General features: G+C 45.9%; 1 protein-coding gene across 2 annotated transcripts; it reads left to right on the top strand.

Moving 5' to 3' along the window:
• The first annotated feature begins 374 nt into the window (after positions 1 to 374).
• Positions 375 to 27,692, top strand: hivep1 (HIVEP zinc finger 1). 2 transcript variants are annotated; one of them, XM_049750547.1, is made up of 9 exons: positions 375 to 517; positions 2,289 to 2,418; positions 17,535 to 17,588; positions 18,271 to 23,888; positions 23,954 to 24,081; positions 24,165 to 24,340; positions 24,595 to 24,696; positions 25,069 to 25,565; positions 26,047 to 27,692. In XM_049750547.1, the coding sequence occupies exons 2-9, from the start codon at positions 2,379 to 2,381 to the stop codon at positions 27,076 to 27,078; spliced, it is 7,647 nt and encodes a 2,548-aa protein (XP_049606504.1). In that variant the 5' UTR covers positions 375 to 517; positions 2,289 to 2,378; the 3' UTR covers positions 27,079 to 27,692. The 2 variants fall into 2 exon arrangements, with proteins under 2 accessions (XP_049606504.1, XP_049606505.1); XM_049750548.2 differs by lacking the exon at positions 375 to 517 and adding an exon at positions 1,092 to 1,452.
• The last annotated feature ends 91 nt before the right edge of the window (positions 27,693 to 27,783 follow it).

Here is a 27,783-nt window from a genome sequence, read left to right as displayed (position 1 = left end):
GCATTTTCCTCCAGATAACGCTGGCAGAAAGGCCCGCTGTTGTGTCCCTGCTGCGGGTTAGTGCATGGGAAAGCCCGGGCGGTGGTGGCGGAGGGGCACAACGTGACCTGACAACAAGGAACCTCCGGGAAAACCGTCAATCCTAAACTATGCACCGAGGAGAGCGAGGATGAGGCTCCGTCAAGGGGGTGTACGTATAACGACATGTCACTGTGGCTCCACGCGTGGACGATATACGCGTGCTTTTATGGCTTATATATAACGTTTATTGTGACTGTCTTGTACTTAACACAGATAAGAACCATGGGCGAGCATTAAGTTCAGCGAGTGGGTTGAAGTCACGGGCGCTGCGGACATCGCGAACCTCCCGCTGGCTCTGGAGGACACCCCGTGACTGGGAGGCGGAGAAGGGACCCCCGATGACGTCAGTGGGCCTGTCTGTTTCCTGCAATAGAAAGTGAGGGAGAAGGTGAAGACAGAAATCCGGAGCTGAAGCACATCTTTCGTCGTTTTAAAGGTGCGTTACAATTACTATTAGCTTAACAACTCCCGTGAGTATAAATAAAGCAACTCGAATCGCGCTTGTTTATTTTTCTCTGCGTGTGTGAGAGACGCTGCACGGGTGGGTTTCTACTCTCTCGTGTTACAGGTTGCTTTACTCTTTCAAAGCTGCTTTCTATTGTGGTCTCGTCATGCGTGTCTTCCGACATTAAAGTTCTTTTGCAAGCTAAACTGTTCATGATGTCCCGACGAGTGCAATTGACTGGCGCGTGGTTTACCACGACAGTAACTTAACTCCTCATTGTGTTTTTTTTTTTTGCACTATGTAAGAGTCTTGCTATTTCCGCCCCTTCAGTCGCTTGCTTGTGCAGGGTTGCGTATGTCGATATTGTGCATGCGTGTACGTGGGTTTTGTTGTCTGAAGGGAAGTGTTCCATTTAGCTGTTGCAGCGACAGCGAGGGGTTTTCCCTGGCTCCTCCCTCTCTTGCAGGGCGTTCACGTGTTGCAATGAAATGCGCGTTTTCCCCATGCATCGCTTTGGCTCGCCTCATCCCATTGCTGTATTTAGCAAAAAAAAAAAAAGATCAGGGGGGGTATTTTAAAGTGTTTTACACAACTCCACTCTCCAAATTGCCACGCACGCTCATTCATCGCAGTGCGCACAATTGCACATGTCCTTATTTTACACAATGGGTCCACGGGCGTGCGTGTTAATTCCAGTCAGGTGTGTTGCAACTAGAATCGTTTGGGTATTTCAATCGTGATGGTGTTTTTCTCGGGTTAGCATCAGGGTGTTTCCTCAAACATCACGCACGCCACACGCACGAAAGAGAGGGAGAGCAGAGAGAGAGAAGAGGATAGTCTTGCAGATAGACAGGACATACTGACAGGCGTGCACGTCTCTCGCCGTCGTCGAAACCTGCTCGGGAGAATTCCAAGTGTGCACCCAGGTGAGAGGCTCGTCGTGTGTGCAGGCAATGCATGGCGGTGACACAAACGTGGTTGTATGCGGGCAGATGATGCAGCCAACAGTGTTGTTCTCTCTCATCCGATGATGTCATTGCTCTGGCTCCACATGTAGCAAAGTGTATGGAGAAAAAGCATCCACTTGTAGTAAGTGTTATGCAATAACGGCGCAGGGCAAACAAAGGATGCTTCTTAAAGCAATGCTGCTCACTGCAACGTGCAGGTGTTGATAGGTCTCGCTCGGACTTGAGAAGGATGATGTAAGGGGAAAGAAAGCAGCAATATTTATTGACAATATGTTACCTGCTTTTTTTTTTAGCCTGGATCCTTCCGATGCAGGCGGAAACACATTTTGTGGCGGAACTTCCATCCCTAAAATCGAAAGCTTACCATTATTATATAATATATTTCCCCAGTGGTTTTTAAGTTGCATGGCTTATCTGTCCTGTGAACTTAAAACATGGCCACACATGTGATGCTTGTCCTCCGAGTCACCCTGAGCATTCGTTGCAAGAGCACATAGAGCTTTTATTGTTTGCATCTTTCATCAGCCGAGGACAGCAACCCGCATGTCAATCGGGGATTTTTTTTTCGGGTGAAAACTCCAAAGGGCAGGTTGCATCCGATGCAGATCCGAGGTGGTGTACTCATGTGATCACAGAGGACCTCTGAGAAAGCAGGACACCTGTTTGAGGGAGAACCTCAATCAAGTGCTCTGTCCTAGACTAGCAGCTGCCAAGTGACAGAATACAAGGCCAGCATAGTGCGGCTTTTTCTGCTCAACTCATTCGAACGTGTTTTTTTTTTTTTGTTGTTGCAGATGTATGCAGACGAGCACGCCGCATGTCGCAAGTCCTCCGACAGTAGCGCCCAGTTTTCCCAGGATGCACTTGTGAACTGAGGAGGAAAGATGCCGCGTACCAAGCAGAACAACCCCAAGAATCTAAAAGGTGGGAATGTCATGAACGAGTCAGTTACTCTGTAAATTGTTTAAAAAAAAATATATATATATTATTGTTCTGGAAGATTTTCAGTACAGGGATGTGAATCGGGTAATTCGGCGCTGGCCGACGGAGCATCTTGCCAGCCATTGGCTGGAAGAAGTCGTGTGTTAGGTTGTGAACTGACAGATTCATGTGTCAACAGACGTTTGCCGTTCACAGATCTGGGAATTGGTAGCGTTGCATGCTGGGGTGTGAAAAGATGCCACGCTTGATCTGGACGGCAAATTTCCACGATGCCTCTGAGCACCTTTTGTTGATTTGAATCGGATGCGATTGTTTGGTGGAGTGAAGCAGAGAAATTCTTTTTTCCTCTTTCCCGCATTTTCTTGCTGAGGTCCATTAGAAGATGTACCTTCGTTAAGCAGGAAACACAAATGGCATGCTGTCACATGCGTAAATGTGGAAAATGTCTTTTCCTGGAACCTCTCAGAACGCTTTTCACACTCCCCGCCATCGCCATCACATGATTCTTGTCTCCATGTTTGAAGAACAAACTTATTTTGACCAATACAACTGGCCTAAGAAGGTCACCATACAAAATATTAATCCTCTAAATGTTTTGAAATCACTTTTTTGAAGGAAGAGGCTAACTGGTGTAAAATAACACATTTATTTATTTAACCTAATTTCTTATTATTTATATTAAATTATTTAATCTATTTATAAAAGTATTTATTATTTTTTTAAAATTAATTAATTAGAAAAAAAAATATATATTTTTCCCAGGTATGTATGTATAAATCGCGGCCTCCCCGACTTTGAGCATACTGATGGTCGCACTACTACTGAGTGAACACGCCAGTTTCTAGTTATAGGACAAATCCTGCTGTGTCTGGCGGCTGGTAAGTGGTTTCATAAACCACGGGGGACTCGATGGGCCAGACCACATAAATTCAAGTTGCACTTATATGAAACATAATAGTCTTATGAAATCACTTTCCTATTGGAATCTATCTGCCGCAGGTCTGCATGGTTGCGAAAGTTACGCAACAGTTGCACTTTTCGTTTCCTTAGATAATAACCTTTGGCTGGTGTGTGTGTTGTTGTCGAGTTGTTTTAATTAATCGACAGGAAGTCAAATAATGACGTGATAGATACGGCTGGGGAATGTGGGTCTGCCGTGGGAATCGCTTTTCAGAATTTGGAAACCGTGATTGATTGGTCGAATCTGGTGGAGTTTGTGACCTGTGCACAATTGGCAGATTGGATGGAACGTTGTCTGTTGTTTTATTTTTTTTGATGAATCCTCTGGTTACTTTAGCAGAGCATTCTTGGTTCTATTTCGGAGCGAATCATAATAAACGATCACATATTGTAAACACAGGCAAGGGGGGGGGTGTCCGCTGAGTTTGACCGTGCATTCTTAGGTTCCTTTTTGTTTTCTTTCCTAAGGAAGGAAAATCCTAGTCACAAGCGACAAAGGAGACTTTTGCAATCAGTGGTGAGTTTAGCTGGACAATGCAAAGATGAACTGCAGGGAGTGATTAATATTTGTATTTGTTTACATGGTAAACAATATTAAGCACTTCATGTCTTTTTGGTGCAGTGAGTAGTTTGAATGAAAACAAGCTATTAACTTTTTATACGATTGCCCACCAAATTTGCATTTGAGCATTTCAAACAACTTTACAAGCCAAGAAGCAGATGTGGCAAAAACGCAGCAGCTTAATATTATTATCCGTGTATTTTTCCTTTATGACGTACTTTGCGGGTAACAATGCAGAAATTTCGGAACTCCCGCAACCCCCCCCCCCCACCCTTCTTGTGTTTACTTTTGTCAAACAGCTGGTCTCTAAGCAGCTCAAGCCAAACACCCAGTGGTCCCCCCCCCCCCCCCCCCCCTTCAGACAGAATATCTTTCTTTCTTTCTTTTTCTCTCTGTGGACATTAGCAGCAACACTTAGCTCATAGCTGGCAGGCAAACATTAAGTGGGTGAAATAAGTGTTTCCCAAAAATGAACACAACAAACACGCAGCCCCTTTAACGAAATTCCATTTAAAGTGACAAATTTATGCTGCTAGCTTTTTTTTTTTTTTTATTTTCATGCAGATTTTTTTCCATCGTGTGAAAACTCTGGAGAGTCACTTTTAGGGATGTGATTCTAAAAAAAGCAGACACCTAGTCTGGTCACATTCTAACTTGAGCCTGTGACCTGAATGTCAGTGGGGATGTGGTTCAGGTCAGCCTGGGTGGTCTGTGTTTTTCCAGACCTGCTGAATGCTTCTTTCATTCTGGAAAGTCAAAGTTAGAACATCTCTGTCATAAATGGTGGGCGAGGGAGGGGCAGGTGGATTTTGTTTATGATGGCGTAAGTTGCATTTTCACATATAGGCAGAGTTCAAATATCAACTCTGTGGTGTTTGTCATACGCCTGTGCAATGTTTTTTTTTTTTGCGTCCCTGAAAATGTACGTGGACTTTTTTTTTTGTTTACGGAACTTCTGGTCTGCTTTAGCCTGCTGTGTGATGAATGCCCAACAACTGCTGTTGGAAAATATTCCCCCCTGTAAATCCGAACGCAGACGCTGAGATTGCTCAAAAGTATACATGTCGATAAATAAATTGCGTTTTACTTCACTAATCTTATTTAAATGCTTCGCAACAACAGTGCAGGTCATAAGGTTCCGGCCGAGTAATTTTCCACAACTTTTGCTGTTAATGGTTAACTTTTTGCTGACCATGGCGAAATAATCGGTCCAGTTCACTCCGGTGGAAAGTCTGAGGTTGAACACAACCTGTTTAGGGATTTCAAAATATTGTTATGATTGGAAATCATTACAAAAATGTTTATTAAAGGGTGTCATGCAAGTGTAAAAATAAGTCAACCACACATTAATGACAATTTTTTTAATTGTATTATTATACTTAATCTTATCTATTTAATATTCAATAATATGTGTCAAAGGTCAACAAAACTTTAGTCTGCGTATTTTTTTTTTTAACTCAACAAATCAGGTCAATCAATTAAGTAAACAAACATTTGGCTTATGCAAACGCGCTTAGCTAGGGAAGGGAAGGAGTTAACAGGTTGGCCTTGTTAAATAGATTTTTGACATGTTGTGTCATGCTCAGGCAGCCAAACCAGTGTTTCCGTACGGGCCCTTCAAATTACAGTGTGCGAATGCATCGCCATTCACACAAAGGGAAGTTCTCTCCCAGAGGCAGGAATAAACCTGAGTTTTGGCAACAGTAACTACAACAGACAGGCAGAAACTTGTTTGGGGAAGTCGGCTCCCAGCCGGACGTATAAGCTCACAAAAGCTTTCACTTTGAGATGCAAAGCGAGGGAGGGAGGGAGTTGTTGGAATTTACATGGCCAGATTGTTTGAGGACATGAAACTGAGCATGGTGGAAATTTGGGTTAATGTCTCCTCATTCTTATTCATGGAAGTGAAAGAGAACAGAATTATTTAACAGAACAGTAAATTTGAGCACACCCCCCCCCCCCCCCCTTATTTTTTTTAATCAATTGTGATTTTTAAATGGGAGTTGCGGAAACTAATTTGTCACTTACCTCCTTGGCACATATTTTGAACAGCTGAGCAAATGTTCATTCTTTTTAGTTTGAGTCACAATTTGTAAAGTTCTACACAATTTCAACTATACCAACAAATATATATATTTGAAAAATAATTCATGTGTGTGATATTTTGCCGAGTGAGAAAACTGATTTTTTATTTTTTTTAAGAATTATTCAAGAAGAGCGAGTTTGTTCTCTCAGGCATGAATGCAGTGAGGTGACCTGTCAGGTCAGTGTGTGTGTGTTTGTGTTATGTGTGTGTCCTTGGCTTCCTCGCGAGTGAGTAACAAAGCATTGCGGCCCAGTCAAATTATTCGGCTTAAACTTTTCAAAGTGAAGCATTAGTGAAGGGCTCAAGGCGAGCCGAGTCAAATTGGAGCTAACGAACGGTGACCTTCTCATTCTTATTAGTCCCGTATGCACACGCACGACCCTCCTCCCCTCCCCAGGTGAGCTGCTCCCGCCCGGAGAGCCACTTCCTGGAAACTGGACCTGCATTGATGTTGGCAACTCACAAAGGTGAGCGCCGGCGTAGGAGTCGGAATGATGAGGGGAAAATGGAGTTGGGAGCCAAACAGGATTTGTCCGTGCTGACGTCAGCAAAGAGGCTGAGTGTAGCGGAAGAAAATCTCCCCGCGGTGCCGTGCCGGGACTGGATGTCGCATTATTTGGACATGTGTGTGCGTGACACATTGAAGGGGGTCATAGTTCAGAGAAATACAAAAACTTTCTCTGTTAGATTGAAGCTGCTGAATCCAAGGTTGGAGAGGGAAAGGAGGGGGGCATTTTTTTTCTGATTGAGGGGAAAAAGTGAGGTGAGCTAGCTAGAGGTAAACAAAAAAAAAAGTTTCCAAAATAAATAGAGCAGTAAAGCTAGCGCCGGAAACCCTTAAAAGGGTGATTGTGTGTGTGTGTGTGTGTGTGTGGAGCTGGCATTGCTTAATGGCTTGCACAAGCAAAGCCCAACGAAGGGGGTTGCTAGGGAAACAGAGCAGCATGAATCTCGGGCTGCAGGTGCTGTTCCTTGTGTCCTACTGCTGGAACCTCCTACGAGTAGGAGAGGGGGGTTTAAAAAGATGCGTTGTGGGGAAAAGTGCAAAAAGATCAAATCATTTCGCGGGACGTGTAGGAATTATGTGGCGAATATTTGAGCACGCTTGCACGTTGGGTGATGTGCTGCGGCAAGAGACCAAAGCCAACTCGCGCGGTCAGGCAATTTTCGGGGACAACAACAATACTGTCAATCGGCGGCTGGCACAGAGCGGCACAATTGAGGTCTGGCCGGCTCTGTAACAATTGCTGAATGTTAGTTTAGATGAGACAGACCTTGAGTCAAAGACATTGGTGTTGTGTTACTAAATGTTAGAGGGAGGGAGGGGGGGCAGTTGCCGAGTGATGCCTTTAAGGTCAGGTTGTAGGACTGTATTTATCAACACTGACACTTGCTTTGTCTTTGCCTATGACGTCGGCTTTGTAAGCAGGGGCCAAGCAAAGCCGCTTCGGAGTCGACTTTCAAGCCAGATTGCGTGAAGGCACACGTTGGAGACATTTGAAGAAGGTTAGGAGCACAAGTCATTTGAAATGATTACGGAAAATTGTTTGTTTTTGTTGGCCTGAAAAATGTTGTTTACGGTGCTACCGCTAACATCTTGTTTGCTATTTAGCTGCAATTATAGTCGAAATTTGCTTCCATGTGGAATAACTCAACTCTACTTTTTTGCTCTTACACATATCAGAAAGCTGCATCTTAGGAGGAAAAAAAAAAAAAAAAGCATTTCGAAGCCCCCGCATGTTCATTCACAAAATCTTTGCTGCGATCGTTTCCTCTCTCTTTGTGTAGGCTCGCTGCCATCAGAAGGAAATCTGTTGTTTTGTCTGTGCGATTGGCGTGGTATTGACTGAGCGAGGAGGCGGAGGTGTGGGAGGTAGTCGATGTGTGTGTGTGTGCCGTCAAGGGTCACTCGTATAAAATGATTGGAGCGGGTGAAGGAGCTTGCCTAGTTGGACCACTGGAAGCCCCGCCCCCTGAGAAAGTGAGGTCAGTGAGGTTGGGTCAATATTTTAACGCTCATAGCAGACACATTTAGAGTAGGGTCAAGAGGTGCACCTCAGCCATTCACGAGTGGCGACCAACATAATGAATTGTTTGATGAAGTCTTTACGATGGGAAACTTGCGCCCTTTGCGCCGTCCACTGATCACACCAAGTCATCGTAATCTTCCGCCATCACCGATTGAATTTATCCCAAGTCATATTTTCGGTTGACGTGGCGGAGCTTCTGTGTAAAGAGAAATGCCTCCCACCTCTGTCAACAGCCAAGAAAAAAAAAAAAGCGAATGCGAGGGAGAGAAAGGTGGGTGGATGGCAAGGATGCAACGTCAAAGGCGTAACGGAGGAGGCGAATGATGTCAGACGCAAAGACTGTTTTTAACCGGCAACTGATAACACCTATTATCTCGGAAAGCTGGACTTGGCATTACGTTTTTTTTTTTTTGTTCTAATGGTTTTGACGACGGAACTGAAAAATGAGATGAATGTCAACAGGTTAAAATGAAAAAAGAAAGGGGGCAGGGGGCGGGGGGGCTTGGGCAAAGGGGTGCCCGCCTGCTGGCACGGCTAAGTCCTATTGCGTAACATTGGTCATCTCTTCCTTTAGCTGCTGTTTCCATGGAGAGAGAGATGGTACAAATGAGAGCAGAAAGCTCTTGGGGAATTAATCCGTCTCGAAAATAACTCCTCGTCTTAGAAATAAAAACAAAAACACCTAAAAGTTGTTTGTAAGTGAGGTCAACTATTGTTTGAGCATCGTTTCATAATTAGAGCTCCTCCCATCGGCCATGTTATTTAACCAATACACTTGACGCCTGAAACCCGTCACACAGTTTCATGTACGGTAGCTATAAAAAGTCTACACACCCATATTCACATGCCAGGTTTTGGTAATGTTGATGAGAAGAAAACTGGTTAGATGACAACATTGGAGGAGCTGCAGGAAGTTCTGGCATGTAATGGAAATTTTCCACACGTGACAACAATCAGCTCGCTTCCTCATGTCTTGCACGAGGAGTGTGAATATGAAATTGTCGGAAAATTGAAACGCTGAATTTATTTTTCCAATTCTCTTTTTATGCATTTGCGCAGCCGTTTTATATCCACTGCATATTTGATGTTTCCAAACCTCCCCGTTATATAAATCGCTGTCCTGTGTTGATGTGGAGGCGGTCCATTACACCCTCCCACTCTCTGTCTGACTCTTTTGGATAATTTGTCTTTCAATTTCTTCCTCTAATTCTTTCTTGGATTAGTCCCAATGTGCTCATTGCGGCGGACCCCCAACATTCGCTCGCTCGCTCGCCTGACACAAGAGGGATCAATGGATGGGTATTTATAGCTTCTGCCAGGGCGTGGGAGGTTGTGGGCAACAAGTAGGTTAGTGGCTAATCTGATGTTGACAGTGGCTGAGAGCGACTTATTCATATCGAGAAATTGGATTTTATTTTTAGAGCCTCCATAGTGCGAGGCAACATCGCTTAGCTTGGGGAAGTCTGCATATAGGCAGGCAGGGCTTTCCCTCATTTTTGGGAAGTGATTTAAAAAAAAAAAAAGGAGAGGAGAGTAGGAGGGGGGTGAGGAGGAACACAAAGGCGGACAAGCAGGCAGGGAGGAGAACTAAGTGTGGTTGCTAGACTGACAGTCGGCAGAGGTGAAGAGTGAAATCTCTGCTCAGACACACACACAACTGCGTATTTGTGTTTGCGGCAGACGGCATCCAGACGCTCAGCTCTTGTGGCATTTTAGCTCCTGCTCTTCTCGCTTTTTTTTTTTTTTTTTGTAATTTATCCTGGAAGACAGAGCGGGCCTGGAATGTCAGAGATTATCGGTCCAGGAAGTTGTCAGGAATGTCAGGTGCTTGCCCGCTGAGCACGTTTTGAGTCTGGGAAGGGAAGCCAGCCGGCTGGCAGTCGGTCGCGGTGGAAGAAACGACGAGACTTCTTTGCGTCGCTTCACAGGTACGGTGGGGAACTTTTGCATGTGTCTTGGCATCACTTTGTGTTGTGTTGCTTCTTTTTTTTTTTTTTACCTCTTCTATCAGTCAGTTTTTCAACTTTATCTGCAGCTATTTAGTTGCTCGTCATTTTGCAGAAATGTTGTCATTGCTGTTTTTTTTTCTATTGCAGTATAAGTTAGTGATTTTATTGTGCTAGTTGTAGTTGGTCTTTATTGTGTTCTATTTTTTAATTGCTATAATGCATTTTGCAGAAATGTTGTCATTGTTAATTGTTTTTTTTCTTTTGCAGTATAAGTGATTTTATTGTGCTAGTTGTCGTTGGTCTTTATTGTGTTCTATTTTATTATTGCTATAATGCACTATAAATTAGCGTTGTTGGCATCGAAATTTTTCAATCGCTTATCCACTTCATTTCACTTTATTTGGAATAGTTTGAGTCAAAAGTATTCCCTAAAATGTCAAAGTCTAGGAAGCGTCTTCAAAATTACAACGTTGACCAGACAGGAAATGACCCCTCCTTGCTCGTCCTTCCTCTTGCCTCATCTCACCCCCTCGGTGCAGTAATAATGTCAGTGACGGACGGCTATGGCCGCTCGCTAACCCATCTCAGTCTCGGCGGCGTGTTCCCCCGTCCCAGGCCCGGCAGCTGCAGCACGGCGTGAGGACGGGATAAGCTTGAGCGCTGCAGCGGCTGGACATGAGCTGTCAATGTTACGCAACAGCTCGGTCCAGAGATAGAGCAGATCAGATCTTATTAATATAAATGTATGATTTGATGGTTCACAGCATCCAATTGTAATTTGTTTTTTTGAGACAGTTATGGTTAATCAATATTCGTATTAGCGATTGATGCTAAATTGCCATGTCAACAAAAGACCGACAGCGTTATTGGATTTTTACGCCAAATTGTGAACTAATTAGCCAAAGGTCAAAGGTGCATATCAGCATATTTGATGTGAGGGAGCTGGAGGAGAAGATTGCAACAAGGTGGCAAATGAAGTTTTATGAACATGAGCGAAGGAGTGGGAGGGAAATGAAGACAGCGAGGGAACGCCGTGTGTCTCTCTGCGCCATTATGTAACGTTACCTCGTGCCCACTGGCAATGGCGAGTGGTGCGGAGGTGGGTGGGCGCCAACTTCATCACTGAGGTACCCAAGAGGGAGCGTAGCAAAGGTCAAACTTTTTTTGCATTCGACCTCAACTTGGGCTGGCCAATCTAGGCGAGATTTCAAATGCATGGAAATGGGAATGCTAAACGAGCTAGATGATCAGATGGAGCTTGTGTGATGGCGTCCCCCCCCCCGGGACTTAAACCAGCGGGAGCCTTCGAGCGGCTCCAGAAAAACCTGGTGGGAGTCTGTTGAAGCGCCTGCGGGTCTCTGCAGACAGGATGACAGCAACATTGTCATGACACATAGGATGGGGGTTAAGGCGAGCCCGCTAACCATATATGGCGGAAAAAAAAACATCTTTGGTCTTTTGCAAAAGTTCAAATGAAACAAAGATCTGTCCATCCATATGTCCCGTAAATATTTTCGCTCGACTTGATTGTAACCGGGGGGAAAAAAATAGTGATGTAATCGTGATGTCATCGGAGGTTATAATCGGTAACATTAACCTATGTTATAAATCGAGGGAGTTAATGCATAACAGAAGGATGAAGTATGCTGTCGGATTTTCCCCTTTATGGCGGTTTTTGCTTCTTTCTTTCGATGGACTTTGAAACAAGCCATACGAATTAAGTCATTTAAATAATACACATCATGGTCAAATCGAACTCATTTCAGTGGACTAAAGAAGGACCAAAAAAATGGCTTCAATTAAATCGGAGCATTTATAGTGCTGACGTGTCCAACATATTTCCTTGTGCCACACTCGTAGTCACGGTAACAACTTTGATTAACATCTTCGCTCTCCCCCCCCCCTGGAGGGCGGTTAGCAGGTGGCAGCTGATGGACCAAAGTTTGATGGTTGAGAGAGTCTCATTTTATAATCTAAACATTAGAGAGGAGGAGGTGCTGAAGCCAAGATGCAGGAGATGAACCTGAGCAGGATCTGACGTCTGTTTTGTAAATTGATCAATGACCTCACAACATTTAGATCCTTATTTCCTGCGTAGCCTCATTACCTTGTCTTATTCTCACCGCCTCTGAGCCTCATAAGCCCCCGATCTAATTAAGAGTTCTCTCGGCATAGCTGAAATAGTCCCTTTCTTCCATGGCGAAGATGGCACGGCGATTAGATTTTGAGATCAGAGGTGTCGCTGTCAAAATTGTTTTGAGTCGGATCGTACGCGGTTACGTCAAGGTCTCGGAATTGTACGTCTTGTCAATGACAAATTACCGTCATCAACTGCTGGACTGGGGTTGCCAGGTTTCAAAGTGCGCTTTGAGATTTCAGTTTGGAGGGAATTCAAACTCGGATCCAATTGATAAATGAGATGCATTAGTTTTTGTTTTTTTTTCTTCAAAAGTATGCCAAAAAAAATCAGCTGTATAGCTTGACACAAACAGATTACTGCACAAAAACTTTTATCGTAACGTTTGAGTCACTGTTTGTTTGTACTTTCTATTTGCCAACAAAAACTTTTATGTTCTTCGCTTTAACCAACATAATTACAGAGCAAAATTTTGCTCCTGACCTTTTTTTCCCTTAACATGGATTTCCTAGCAATGATGCAGCAAAAACACCCATGTTGTTTTGACGCTGGCTTGACAAAATGTTTGTGAACTTCTTCTGCGGGCCCGCTTGTGAAAGCCGCACATTTCACATAATGACTAATCCGAAAATAAAGCGAAGGGTTCTTCCTCTTTTTTTAGGATTCGCTCAGCATAGTTGTGGGAGTTCAACCGGAGAGGTCAGTGACTCAAACTAATGGTCCAACCAAGTGATCAGATCGGTGAATAGATCCAAATTTGGTTGTAGAAGGTCAATTTAAAGGCAAACGCATGTATATTATTACAATAAGCCCCGCCCACATTTGTAATATCAACCTTTAAAGCTAACTGCAAGCCATCCAAAAGTGACCTAATGGGCTTTTATTAATTTTTTTTCCGTTGGTATTTTCAGTCATCCCTGAGTCAACTTTTTCCAACCCGATTTGCATTTCCATGACCAGTTTAAACACGCAAAGCCGTGCCAAGTTGTTTTCAGGACAGGCTGTGTCTGAAGCTGTGCCAAAGCACACTCCAAGAAGTTTGGGTGACGTCTTGCCTCCTTTTGGGCTGCCCTCCCTCCTTTTTCAACAATTTTTCTTTTTTCAAATTCTTGCACAGAACTTCTAACCCGGTAGTCAAACATCTTATATACTGTATGTAAGAATAAAAAAAATAATAATACGAGGAATTTAAAATATAAAAAAATGTAACGCCTAGAACTACCAAGTCATTATAAAAAGGGAAGAGAAAAAAAAAAAAATAGGCTTCCTCGGGTAAACTCTCTCACCCAGTGAGTAAGCTGTTGGGCAACTCGCTGTTGGCAGGGAACATTAAGCCCCGCCCCCGCCTTCAGGACAAACAAAACAGGGGGGGGAGACCAAGCGAAGGATCCCCTGGAGGGTGCCAAAGCCGGTTTAAGTGACGTCACCTGGCCTGCTATGTTCAGGCTGACCCCGCCTCCCTCCCACACTCCCTAATTCCAATCCCTCCCTCCCTCCCTCCCCCTTTGGCCTCACCTCTACGCTCCACCTCCTGTCTTCCTGGGCCTTACAGGAATTCCCCTCCTCGTCACATTATTATGAGGAAACCGCTGGCAACACCCCAAAACCACTGCAGAGCTCCAGCTGATTGGGCGGAAACATAGCAGTGAGTGTTTTGACAGAGAAGCATGCATGTACTGACTTTTTCTTGGTCAGGGACAAAAGGAGGCACTGATTGTTTATTTCCATGAAACGTGAGCCAAGCGTGCGGTAAGAAATGAACATTTTGTTCTATTTGTCAAGCACACACGCGTTTGTTTTTTGGTATTCTGAGTTTATGTTGGGCGTGATGGGAATTTTTGGGTTTGCACTATTGATTATAGACAGATTTAATGTAAGTAAGTGGCCAAAGTTCATTTGTAAAGTGGAGTTTACCTTAAATATATTCCTTTTACAAAAAAAATTCAAGTCACAATAAGTTAGGGAAATGTCACTGACTACTCTTAGGTCCTTTTTTCGAAGCTGTTGCAAAGGAGGAAGTGGATATATGCACTTATATATATTTTTTGTCTCTTATCTGAATTATAAGTATCGTCAAAAGGATGCAAAGAAATTATATTCCGCTGCAGTACCGCATCTATCTACCCACCTGGTCGTTTTCTCCTTCCATCAATTTTTCGCCAGGGTGCCCACGCAGACTCAATAATCAGTGGCCTCCAGTTTGATGCTCCTGCGACCTATAAAAAGTCTACACACCCCTGTCCGAAAGCCTGACAGAGACCAATCTCACGTTGAGGACTTTTGTCATAATTATTTCCTGGTAAAATCATTTTTTATTACTTCTAAGAATCGAGATTTGAGTGGTTCTGTCAGAAGTCAGCACACAATTGTTGGAGACAGACAATCTTTCATCCCTTACTCATTTTGTGCTTCCTTTTTTTTCTTTTTTTTGTCCAGTAGATTAGACAGAGTGAGTCATTCCAGCTTCTTACAAAGATATTACAAAAAATTCCGAGATACTCTGGCTGATGATGACGGATTTTAGCATAATGGGACACTCCCGCTCTGGCGGGGATTCCTTAGCACCCCATCATTGTCTGACCACGGTGTGTGAAGACGACTTCACTCCCAGATTGATTTATTACCCTTCCGAGCATGGGGAGTCTCGCTCTCTCTTTTTTTTTTTTTTTCCCTTGTCTGCAAAGATAAAGAATTTGTCTGTAGCTGACGCAAAGTGTTATGGACACTTATTGCATGGCTCAGCAGCTGAGGGCTGCAAAAACTTCTTCACAAGCTACAGGAAGAAAGCCCCGATACAATCTGCAGACTTCCTTTCAAGTTAGCAAAGAATTTTGCAGCACTCACTTATCTGCTGGCTGGCGGAATTTGTATTGTCCGAAGATGTGAAGGATGTTCTTCGAATGAATACAACTTTTATATAACCTTTAACGAATGACAGATGACATTTTGCCAGTGTACCCAGGGGCGGCGCTATGGGGTGGCCAGGCCAGAAAAAACGTATGCTAAATTGCATCAGACTTCTTCTGTAAATCTTGACGAAACTTTTTAAGAAGCTTGAGGTGCATGTTGTCAAATGCCCTTGACTGTCTCCGTGAAAGTATCCGCAGCATGTGTGTGTATTTTGCACAAAGCCCGGGCGTGTACAGAATGCTGGTGAAGGTGCTCGAGTTACATAATCCTTCCGCGCTTTGACGAGGAAGAAGGGGGCAGCTGCCGGCTAGCATCTCGTCATCTTCTTCCCGCTTGTTTTCTCTTCCTCTCTATTGAATTTGGATGCCGCACTGTGTATCCTATCTCCAGATCTCCGGCCATCCTGATGTCTTCCCTGTTGCATCATGTCTTACACACACACACACACACACATCAACCCAAATGTCTTTCACCTTTGACTTGTCCTTTACTTTTTTTTTTTGGACCATCTGCTCAGACTCTTCTGTTTTGAGCGTACAGGCTGGTGTGGTGTTGTGCATACTAATGATATCAGATGCTGTTATATCAAAACAACTAGAGCGTGTATTTTTTTTTATGCTAGCAGGGAGCGCAGCAGCTTGAACGAAGAAAAGCCGGCAGAGCAGCCTGAAACGAGTAAACATTGTGCATATGGAGACTTCACGCCGTTGTTGTGTAGCTGATGGCGGCCATCGGGGAGTCCTGTTGATACGGTTGTGAGGTGGACGTCTTGATTTTTCAGATTGACATCCCGTCCTGCTGTGCTTGTAGAAGATCACACCAGGTGAACATTAGAATTCAAGCCTGCGTGTGTTTGAGGACCTCGCTCTGGCCTTTGGGGTGCTACTAATCCCATTTCCCCCCCCGCATCATGTCGGGGGGGGGTGCACGGGGGAATTCAAGATGTGCAGTTGTCATGACAGCAACCAAAAAGAAGCCAGACTCTCTCGCTCACAATCTTCTGCATCGGCCAGGCAACCACCCGAGTTAAATCATTGGCGATTGTTGTCAAAATTCTGGATGCATTCCACAACCTGTTCTGGTTTTCATCTCCAGCCGACCTGTTGATCTTCTCCTCTTTTTCGTTACGGCTTCCACGCTTTGCAGACGGCGAGACGAACGTCTCTAAGCCCCTTTTTGGTGAAATATTTGACCATCATGAAGATGACTCCAGCAAACCCAAGCGCAGATAATGAGGGAAATTTGAACCGTATAATCATTCCCTGCTGTCTTAATAACTTGGCTTGCGTGGATGGAATATTTTGTCCTTATTAAGGGACCGCAAGCCTTGTCGCTTTCTACTCATTGTTTCCTCCGGTCTGACTTCACGGGTGTCGTTCAGGGCGAGGGGCTCTTGTTTGCGGTTACTTATGTAAGGGGAGCAATTTGATTTCCACCCAAGAACTAATTCAGTGTATGTCGGGCAGTAATCACCTCTACCTCGGGTTGCCAGTGTGGTCTGACATAAGACCTCCAGTAATAAGTTCAAACAAGGAATCATCTTAGCGCTCTCCAAGAAAGGATTGCGCGAATCCCAGGGCCGACGCTAGAAGAGCGAGAATCCAAACTGTCTGCAGAAACATGGCTTTGCTAGACATTAACGAATGCGGTGCCCTCTGTTGCTGTGTTTCTGCTGGCAGGGCGTCTTTGTTTTGCTCTGGATGGGAACACATTATGTAATCTGTGGCGTGTGCCTGGGATAGAAAGAGAAGGGTGCGACTTGTAACACACATAATGACATAATCCACTGACCTCTTGCACCAGCCGCTCATGTCCTCCTCCTTCTCCTCTCCGTGTATATTCCCGGCATGGAATTACACTCATTTTGGCAACGACGGAAGAACATCCTTTTTCGCCCTCCAATAACGTGTGCGGTCAAAAACGAAATTGCCGCAATTGGTCCTCCAGGACTCGTCTCGAACCGTGATGTCATATCAAGCAGAAAAGCCGTGGTGGATTTATTTTTCCATTCAGGGTCAGGGGAGGAAAATTCGTAGTGGGCCGCTATTATATGAATGAATAGCGTTGGTAAAATGGAGGATTCAGATTGTGCGGCCAATCACAGGGCTTGAATGTTTGATATAAAAGAATCACTTGTGCAGATGTTTGATGATATTCATGAAATTGAACTTGATTATTTTTTCAAATCGGGTGTGCGTGGCTATACGGGTGCGTTACGCAAGCACGCTGCTTCGGCGATGACAGTAGTTTCCATTATGGAACGGCGCTCTCGCTCGCTCGCTCGGCTATGGAAGAATATCTGTTTTTCATTTAACAGACATCAGCCCGCATCGGGCCGTGTGGGAGGAATTCCGAGTAACATTACTTTGATTGTGCCATCCATTCACAGTTGCGTACAGTTATGTGGGCACATGCATGCGGACGTTCTCTTGATACTGAAAATGCACCTATTCTTGTATTACAGATAAAATCCAAGAGGCCCAGAAAGAGCTGAAAGAACCCACAAGCTCAAGAAAAGGTAAGATATATTTCCTTTATTATTATTTTTTTTTTTTTGCAATGTTTTTTTTTTCCCTCCAAATGTGCCTTAAATGGTGGCAGTGACCTGAGCAACTACGGAGTCATGCTTCTAATGAAAATGAAAAACAACTCACTAGCAGGTCATTAGAGCGTTGATTGAATTATCGTTTTTAATGAGATTGAGAACAGCTTGTGTGGAGGAGCCAAATGGACATGTCATCATATATTCTTGTCCCTATGTGCCCGCTAAATGATGACTAGACTTTTTATTACATACACTTTGTAAAATTTTTTTATAATTGACCACCTGATTGAAAACCTTACACAGCTTTCTAGATTAATCATAAATTTTGGCTCCACATTTATTTTGGCTGAGTATTTTCAATAATTTTTTTTTAATGCTTTCAATGCCGTTGCGTGGATAATGGATTAGCAAGAACAGGGCGTTCCTCGGTCTAATTATGCCAAATACCCTGGAGGAGCCGTGACCTTGGGAAATACCTTTGGCAGGCGGGAAACTGTGACATGCCACTATTAGGTTTATATAACATATCCTGAGCCACCTTTTCTAAGCCAACAAAGGATGATGATGATGTGGAATTAATTGGGGTGTAACGCCTTTGGAACAGGAATGATGTTGACATAAGTGAAGGTTTAAAAGTTTTTTTTTTCCCCCACAGGTTTAGCTGAAAGCAGTGGACAAATTGAAGATAGCATCAAAGGCTTGAAAAGAAAGAAGCTTGTTGCCGAGAACAAGCAAAAGAAAATCCCCAAGTCTCCAGTCAAGAAACCGCTGCAGTTAAAAACTCCCCAAAGTGTGGAAGGAGAACCCCCCGAGGAAACGACACCTTGTTCCCCGGCTCCTGACAGTCCTTCTCGTGATCCTCCAAAATCATTGAATGGGAAAGGGGAGTCACAGGATGCTCAGCCGAGCGAACCACCCCCTGATAAAGGGGAATCTGTCACTGACCATGAAAGGCTGAAGCAAGAAGACCCCAAGTCAACGTCACACAGCCCAACCCATGACGATGAGGAGGCTTCTCTAAAAGTGGAGAGCAACACCTGCAACTTTGAGAAAGATCCCTACCACACCAGCGCTCCACTTGATGTGCTCCTGAAGGCGATGGAGCCTGACATGCTGACACTTACAGAGAGGAAAGGGACCTTCCAAGTCACAGCCACTGCAAAAGCAACTTCTACTCTTCAAGCCTCGGCCGAATCGTCAAACATGCCAGCTGTTAATATCGGTGGTCTCCATCCGCAATCGTCTCCTATGCAGACATATTATATCGACAAACAGGGTAATTTTATCGGCATTGCGGCACCGGTACAGGAAAACGTCCAGGCGACACAGGGTGACCCTTTGCAATCGTTATCGTTTGCAAATCAACATTTTATCCCCGTCGTATCTAATCCGGAAAAGCCGAGGCTTCACATGAGTTTTAATACCGGATTGTCGACGATAACTCACGCCCCGGCTCCCTCGGGCTCAAATGCTTTGCCAAAAAGCCAACCCCCAATCGTGCATACCTGCCAGTCACTCTCGGCAAGTGTCCCCAGCACCATTCAGGTTCCAGTTACACCAGGAAACAACCACGTCCAGATCACAACTGTCATGAACTTTGGGTCCGAGCAGGTTTCCAAGGACCAAAAACCGAAGAAGCCGGGGAAATATGTTTGCGAATACTGCAACCGGGCGTGTGCGAAACCCAGCGTGCTCCTCAAACATATCAGGTCTCACACAGGAGAAAGACCATACCCTTGTGTCACTTGTGGCTTTTCCTTCAAAACCAAGAGCAACTTGTATAAGCACAAGAAATCCCATGCTCACGCCATAAAACTCGGTCTCATCGCACGCTCGGAATCAGGAGGCGCATTGCTATCGCAAGATTCCGACAAAGCCCTCGGAACGCACTCGGAGGTGGAGGAGAGCGGGGACAGCGACGACGACGGAAGTACCGTCGATTTGGATCCGGATTCGTCGCAAAGCAGCGCTGCGGCCTTGTCGGAAAACAGTCTCCAGAGTTCTGGTGCGAACCACGGAGAAATGGACTCAACTGCCGACAAATCAGCTCAAAGAGGTCACGAACCCAAAGTGACAGCTGTGCTCCCAAAAGTTGTCGTGTACCCCGTCAATGTTTCGCCTCTGAGGGCAGATAGTCCACGAGTTACCGGCGCAGCTCCCGAACAAGCGGCTTCGCAACGGCAACGAGATTTCTCAAACGTTAATCTGAGATCGAATATCACGGTCCTGTCGTCTCTAAAAGAAGTCGTTAGTACGAGTCCTTCGCTGGACACTGTGAGCGAAGACGAAGACCAACGCTGCAAGTCTCCACTTTTAAGCGGACACGCTGAACTCCAAAGGCAACAAGCGACCGACTTTTCCCAACAGCAACAAGCCAAGTGTCTACTCAGCCCCCGTAGTTTGGGAAGTACCGATTCCGGGTACTTCTCTCGCTCGGAAAGCGCTGACCAGGCGATGAGTCCACCGAGTCCGTTTGTCAAGATCACGCCACCTAGTGAAATTGACCTACTTAAAAAGGATAGTCCTCATGTCCCCCCGGTTGTTGCGACAATAATGCATGTGGCGGTGGAGCAGAAGTCCCAAGCAAAAGAGGGACAGATGCGACCCCCGTTAGAAACCAAAACTCTTTCTCTTGAAGAAAGAATCTCAAAGCTGATATCTGATAATGAGGCGGTGGTAGACAACAAGCAACTGGACAGTGTTAAACCAAGACGGACGTCTCTGTCGAGGAGAGGTAGCATCGACTCTCCCAAATCCTACATCTTTAAAGATTCCTTCCAGTTTGACCTGAAACCAATCGGAAGAAGGTCCAGTTCCAGTTCAGACATCCCCAAGTCGCCGTTCACTCCCACCGACAAATCCAAGCCGGTTTTTCTTCTCTCCGTACCTTCTCAATACTCCCCGATGGATTGTTTGCCGATAACGAGGAGTAACTCGATGCCGACGACGCCGGGTCACTCCGCTCTTCCGCTCAATATCGCCCACCTGCCCCATAATCTTCGAATTTGTCATTCATTTGAGGAGAAAAGTTCAATTAATGACGATGTCTTTTCGTCCGCACCGTCGACTCCCAACCCGGCGATACATTCTCGGACTTTGGTCCGGCAAGCTGCAGTGGAGGATTTTTCCACCGGCGACGGGCACAGACTTCCCAGCGTTCGCTCCATGGATGACGGATATCACGGTGCGAATAACAGCACGGAAATGATGCAAAGAAGTCGATCTTTTGAGCACAGTCAGGAAAGACAACGAAAACTTCAGCAAAATAAAGGCACCATGTACGAGTGCGAAACGTGTCGAAACCGTTACAGAAAGTTGGAGAATTTTGAAACGCACAAGAAATTTTACTGCTCCGAACTTCACGGGCCAAAAAACAAGCCTCCCGTTGTGAAAGAAACAGATCAAGATGTCTTTCATAGCAACATGCAAACAAATTTAGTTCCTAGGTCAACAATCGGACCCGGATTAGTCGAACAACAGACGTCTTTCCGAAAGAGAAGGAAAATGAAAAGTGTGGGAGATGAAGATGATCAGTCGCCGACCGACACAAATCCACCTTGCTCCGTTAGTTTCGATTCAGGTCGGTTACTGGCGACCTTTGGAAATCCCACATTCCCCCAGCACGCCGTCATGGTTGACATCCAACCCAAAAACAACCAACCGAAGCTACCTCAAATCCAACTCGTAGCACGGGGTACGGGCCCTTCCGATTCGAGACTCTCGCCCATTCGAGAGACTCAGAGCAGCACCACGGCGAAAACCGAAATGCAGAGGCAAGGCAGCGGCACTTCAGTCATCAGACACACCAACTCTCTGAGTAGACCGAGTTCATTTGAAACCGACTCTACAGATCGGAGTTCTCCGTTGGACAGTAGAGAAAAAGACGTTCTGAAATCCAAAGCTGATGTAACGGCAACTGACCTTGAAAAGTTACCAAGCAAAACCATCGAAGCCGATTCGAGGAATCAAAGGACCGAGAGCACCGCGGTAGTACCGGGAGAAAACTCGACTCCAGCTCAACAGTGTCGTCTGGTACGTCAAAACAACATCCAGGTTCCGGAAATTTTGGTCACCGAAGAGCCCGATCGAGAACATGAAACGCAGCCTTCGGAGCAGACGGAAAAGCCGACGGATCAATTCAGCTGGCCGCAAAGAAGCGAGAGTTTGTCCAAGCTACCGGCGGAGAAACTTCCACCGAAAAAGAAAAGAATCCGTCTCGCTCAAATGGAGCACTCGTCAGGCGAATCGAGTTTCGAGTCCAGCCTCTCGCGAAGCCTGAGCCGAGACAGTACTCTCTCGCACTGTTCCAGCATATCAACCTCTTTTGACAGAGAAGAACCGTCAAGATCAGAGAGTCCCTCAGGAGCCGAGTGCGTCAGCAGAATTGCCGAGCCGCAAGGTCAGCCCAAAGTCTTCAGCACTCTCGGTGTACCGGGAGCGATGCGGCGTGCGGCGTCCGAGCAGATCACTTGTACTCAACCCTCGGTGGAAATTTCATGTGACTACCGTAGCAAGTCCTTCGACTGTGGCAATTCATCTCCCAGAAGAGGTCAGTCACCAGTCGGTCACCCCAAAAGTGGACCAATCAACCAAGGTGTCCAGGTCCCACTTATTGAAAGGAGGCGTGGGCCATTAGTTCGCCAAATGTCTCTAAAGATCTGCCCGGATAATCAACAGTCTGTTCGGAAAGCTGTCATCAATCTCGACAAAACTCCAATCGCAAACTCTCTAAACCAAAACAGATCCCAAATTCAACTTGTCAACCGATTTACTGCGGCCCAGCCTTTCGTCATCCATCCTGGAGAATTACCCCTGCAAGGAAACGAACAAATGGTCCAAAGTATACATCTGGGCTGCCCGACACAGCAACCCCAAGTCCATGGCCTTCCTCATCCTTGGCACCAAACATCTAGAGTTCAAGTATGCCAAAAGCTACAGCAACCCCTGAGCCAGATTTTAATCGGAAATAAGAATGCCCTAAACAAGGAAGACAGTCAAAGCCTTGTGCCTAAATACCAACTCCAGTATCCTACTCAAAGGCCAAGTCAAACATTTTCCTTCTCCAACGCACAAGAATCGTTACCAGTTTTAGCAATGCCTCTTCCCAATCCCATTTTAACCGTTTCAAAATCTTCAGACGTCTATCCGAATCAGGCCGGTCTTTATTCGGACGTTGAGAAAAAGTCCGTCGACGGCGCTCAAAGCCAAGCCGCCGCTATCCCGTTGCCGCAGATCCTGATAACCCACGAGCAGATGCACACCGCTCGCTCCGTCTCCAGTAAGAGCAACCTTCCGGTCGTAGATGCTGAAACTCACGCGGCACCGATCGTAAAGAAAGATCGGACTCTAATCGGTAGTCTCCAAAGTAAAACGGTCGAAAGACCGTCTTCTCTTGGTTCTTTACATTGCACGCAGAAATTGGCATCGGTGACTCTATGCCCGCAACAGGAACCCATCGCTTCCAGTAAAAGAATGCTATCGCCGGCTAACAGTTTGGACATCTACATGGAAAAACATCAAAAACGTGCCAAGGACGAAAACGGCGCCGTCTGCCTCACCGACGGCAGATCGGTCAATTATCTGAATTCCACTCTATCCGAAGTGACCAGACAACGGAAACTGACGCTAGTCCGGCAGGTTTGCACAACCGAACCGGCGGATAGCCCCATCGAGACCGAGGCCCCTCCTTTGCCTTCCGTTAAAACCGACACGGAGAAGGATCTCGATGACGTGAAGCCGATGTCACCTGATAGTACCGGGCTGGAAAAAAACACGGTTATTCCCGAAGAGGCTCACCCTGTCCTGGTTCCCAGTCTGCCTGGTCGCCAGGTTGCCTCGATGCCAACCAGTCACTCCCAGAAGCCTCAAAAAGTGGAAGAACTTCGGTGGAATCCCATCAAATCACCCATAAGACCAGCAAGTTTCCACGGCGGCCAAGTGAAACTGGCCACATCTGTTTCTGTGGTTAACACCAAAGACAGCCACCGTCTGTCTTTCCCCAGCCTGAAGACAACCACCACTTTCACGTGGTGCTTCTTGATGAAGAGGAAACAAATTCACACTTTGCAGACCGACCTGAAAACTTCAGCATATGCCGCTTGGGCGGTCAATCCAAACAATCCCAACCCACTCAGGTTGCCCACCAAGGTGGTCATGTCTCTCCTGGACTCCAAACAGAGCTCCAAGAAAATCCACTACACCTCAGCTATAAAAACATCTGGAAAATCGGATATCTTGTCTTACTCCGGCAAGCTGAAAGATGTCATGCCACGGGTAACGACACGTTTTTTGGATTCGTTGGAATATATCCAAATAATCAAAACAACATTCCTTCACAGGTACCGGTGACTCAGAAGAGCAGATCCGTTGAGACCAGAAGTAAAACGGAAGCGCATTCCAGCAATGAGTCAGACAAAGAACCGACATCAAAAACCGAACCCAGACGGATCAAAATCTTTGACGGCGGGTAGGAATTTTGTCGTACTTTTCCCCGCTTAATTGTTCCTCGGAACTTTTATCTCATCTTCACCCTCGTCTCTTCCCCCGCAGATACAAATCCAACGAAGAGTACGTGTACGTCCGTGGGCGAGGGCGCGGGAAATACATCTGTGAGGAATGCGGCATCCGTTGTAAGAAGCCCAGCATGTTGCGCAAACACATCCGCACCCACTCTGATGTTCGGCCGTATCACTGCACCCACTGCAACTTCTCCTTCAAGACCAAAGGTGAGAACGTTCGGAGGCAACAAGCAAACATTCCTCCGACACGAAAAACCCGGCTCAGCATCCCTTTAATGAAGATGCTGTGATTCACCCAGTCGTTATCAAACTCGCCTCCTTCCCACGCCGACAGTACTTTTTTTTTGTCAGAACAACCCACGTTCGTTTTAACTCAGCCTTGCCCATGCGGAGACTCTTATCTCATCGTGTGTCTTATATAAGCGTGTCCTATGATATCACCTTTTTTTCCTCCTTTGCAGGAAATCTCACCAAACATATGAAGTCCAAGGCGCATAGTAAGAAATGCATGGAGATGGGCGTGCCCGTTGGACTCAGTGAAGATCAAGATGCAGAGGATTCAGGTATAACCCAAATGAGCTGTAACCCCCCCCCAAAAAATCTGGGCTTTTGCTGTGGTCTAATCAAACATTCTAAACGTAGCTTCATCCTCTGTTAACTCCAAGTGCATGTAGGCGGCAAGCACAACATTTACAAAGAGGAAATTGCTGCGTCTAATTTTAGAGAAGAAAAAAAAAAAACGAGGAGACAAGCTGCCTGAAAGCATTCGATGGTCCCAGTCTCTAAGAGCATATTTGTTTTTCCATCTCTGCAAGTGCTGGAGGTGTTTGACGGTCTGAGAGGGGAGGGGGGTGGGGGGGGGGGACTCCACTGACTTGCATTTCACCAAAATAAACTTACCATCTTCTAAACGTACTTTTCGGATCCTTCCGCAGGCGACCGCAGTCAAGTGAGCAGCGTCGACCGGCAAGATTCCGACGGCGACGACTCCGACGGCCCGGATGAGGAAGAGAATGAAGACGAGGAAGAGGAAGACAGCCAAGCGGAATCCGGGTTGTCCACCAACCCTTCCGTGTCCACCAGCCCGCAACATATCCCGTCCAAAGAGAGCGAGGTCCCTCCCAGTGCCCTCCTGGCTCAGATGTCAATCAGTTCCCTCGCTCCAGAATCCCTCACCTCAGACTCTGTCCTCATCATGAACCCTTTGCCGTTGAGTAAGCAGTACTCAATCTCGGGGTACTGCCCGAGCTCCACGCCGCTTTGTAGCTTTCTGCCGCCTGGCGTCACCAACGCCGAGTCCAATTGCTCCGACACGGAGTCGGTGCATATGATGAGCCCGGTGTCACCGTGCAGGCAGATGTCCATCGACTACCCTGACGTTGATGTTCCCCTAACCCCCCCAGTGACAGGGATGGGATTTAGACCTTGCCAGGTAAGGCCAATTGTTGTATCTTGAAATTATTTGTTGGCTCAAGTTTTTGTTTTTCATTCCAGCCCACATTTGCTTTTTCCCGCCCAGGAGTGGCACCAATTGTTTGCAAACATTATGAAGAGGTTTTCCTCCGCTTGCTTTGAATCCAATATACTGAAAAGCTCAATTCCACCGAGTACTTCCAGTTTATTTTTCCATTATGTGGTTTGGAGTGGTAAACCCTAATCACACCAGTTTCTACCACAAGGTGCGTAGGCGGGATGCCAATAGATACCTCAGCTATGTAAACAGTGTGACACAAACCCAAACAGCTTTGAGTCATTCCTTTCCGTCATGGTCCCGCCATTTTCCACACTACCAGTTAACAAACTTTTGTAAACCCAATAAAGAGGTCAAGTGTGCTTGCTTCAAGTTCGTCACTCCCAGTCGAAGTTTATTTACCCTCGATTAATTTTATCTTTCTTTCCCCCGCCTTCAATAGGAACTATCTTCTGCTACTCATCCTTTGGTAAAAACCGAGAGTGGCATGCCAGTGGACCGAAGCACGCAGACGTCAACTTCACAAAGTCCAACGCACGCTCCTCTACAAGCCCCGAGACTGGAGACGCCGACCCACCTATTCAGTCACTTGCCTCTGCACTCCCAGCAACCTTTTCGCTCCCCTTACAGTATGGTTCCAGTCGGAGGGATCCAACTGGTACCTGCCGGACTGGCGGCTTATTCCACCTTTGTGCCAATTCAAGCCGGTCCCGTTCAGCTCACCATCCCGGCCGTGAGCGTCATCCACAGAAACACGAGTCCCTCGACGGCCCCTAATTCTTCCCCCCGGCCGGACGGCTTGCAGCCCCAACCGCTTGTGATCCAGGAACCGATCGGGAACATGGTACCTTGCTTCCCCATACGACAAGTGACTGACTTGCAGTGTCAGTCGGTTGGTTTGGAGACACTCAGCCTAATGGGCCTAACCAACACGGGGTTAGCGTCAAGTCAAATGCTTCCCCAGCAAGGGGTCGCCTTGCAGGTTCTGGCTGCAAGTCCCACCTCCCAAAGCAGCACCAGCACCCAGACGCACATACCGGGGCTCCAGATCGTTAACATCGCCCTGCCGGCCATCATTCCCACCCTAAGCCCGCTGCCATCCCGTAGTCCTCTACCTTGGTCGTCGGACAGGCAAGGGAGCCCCGACGTGCTCGGAACACAATCATCTCAAAGCCCCTCCTCGGCTCGCACCGCCACTCCCCAACCGGGTTCTTTCTCAGTCCGCTCCTCTCCAGAACTGAATTCGGGCAACGCTGCAGAGCTCACACAGACTTTAGAGAAGGTAGAAAGGGAGAACTCCTCACAGCAGCATGCAGCCCCGCAAAGTCCAGCACACGGACTTGTGGGCGTGGCGACCCCCAAGCACGGCGATGATGATGCACCTAAGAAAGCGGCGCCGGTGTCCAGCAGGCAGAAGATCATTGATGATGAGGTTTCCAGTGATGATGAAGACAGACTGGTTATCGCCACCTGAAAACAAGCCCAAACTCACCTTTGTGGATTTTGTATGTAATTGTAGTCACTTTAAGAACTGAAAAAAAAAAAAAACTTCTTCAGGGGTTTGTTTCTGTGCAAATCACCTTTTCAAAGCACAGACGCTGACATTCACATTGTACGTGCAATCTTATGGCAATTAGAATGATGACCAATGGTTTTATTTTTTAATTTTGTCAGCTCCGGAAAAATGTTTTTGTACATGTTGTATAGACGATTGTGCCTTTATGGAGTTTCTTGTTTAGGAACGTGTACATAATTCCGTATAAATTCACTAGTTGCTTGTGTTTATGTAAATATATATACCAAGTTAGAAGTTGCATAACAATGGAAGATATCACTTTTTTTTTTTTTTTTAAAGATAATTTCTCATTCGTAAATTTATTGAATTATAATTGTCGTACTGGTATATGTACATTTCTATGGCTTACGGGGCAATGTTTATGTGTACAAATGTGTTCAACTATTTATTCAAATTCATCTAGTGCCCATTCTGACTTTTTTGGTCCATTGGTATGTGCATTATGGTTGCTTTACTTTGCTGTATCGATATTCTGAACTGTATAAGTAAAGATTTGTTTACAAACACTCAAATATATTATTTTATTTATTATTGCACTTTGACTCAAAACTGTAATATTCCATGTTTGCAGTGTTACCTCGCAAGCCAGCAGCCACCATTTCA

Source organism: Syngnathus scovelli, chromosome 19 (genome assembly GCF_024217435.2).
Source record: "Syngnathus scovelli strain Florida chromosome 19, RoL_Ssco_1.2, whole genome shotgun sequence".
NCBI classification, from domain to species: Eukaryota; Metazoa; Chordata; class Actinopteri; order Syngnathiformes; family Syngnathidae; genus Syngnathus; species Syngnathus scovelli.
The sequence above is the reverse complement of the archived record's forward strand: the minus strand, read 5'-3'. Positions and strand labels throughout refer to the sequence as shown.

Bases quoted from the DNA above. Each gene is read 5' to 3' on its own strand.
- hivep1 (XM_049750547.1), top strand. From the start codon at position 2,379: ATGCCGCGTACCAAGCAGAACAACCCCAAGAATCTAAAAG. The intron at 23,889-23,953 runs GTAACGACACGT...ATTCCTTCACAG, and splicing joins TGAAAGATGTCATGCCACGG to GTACCGGTGACTCAGAAGAG. The intron at 24,341-24,594 runs GTGAGAACGTTC...CCTCCTTTGCAG, and splicing joins CTTCTCCTTCAAGACCAAAG to GAAATCTCACCAAACATATG.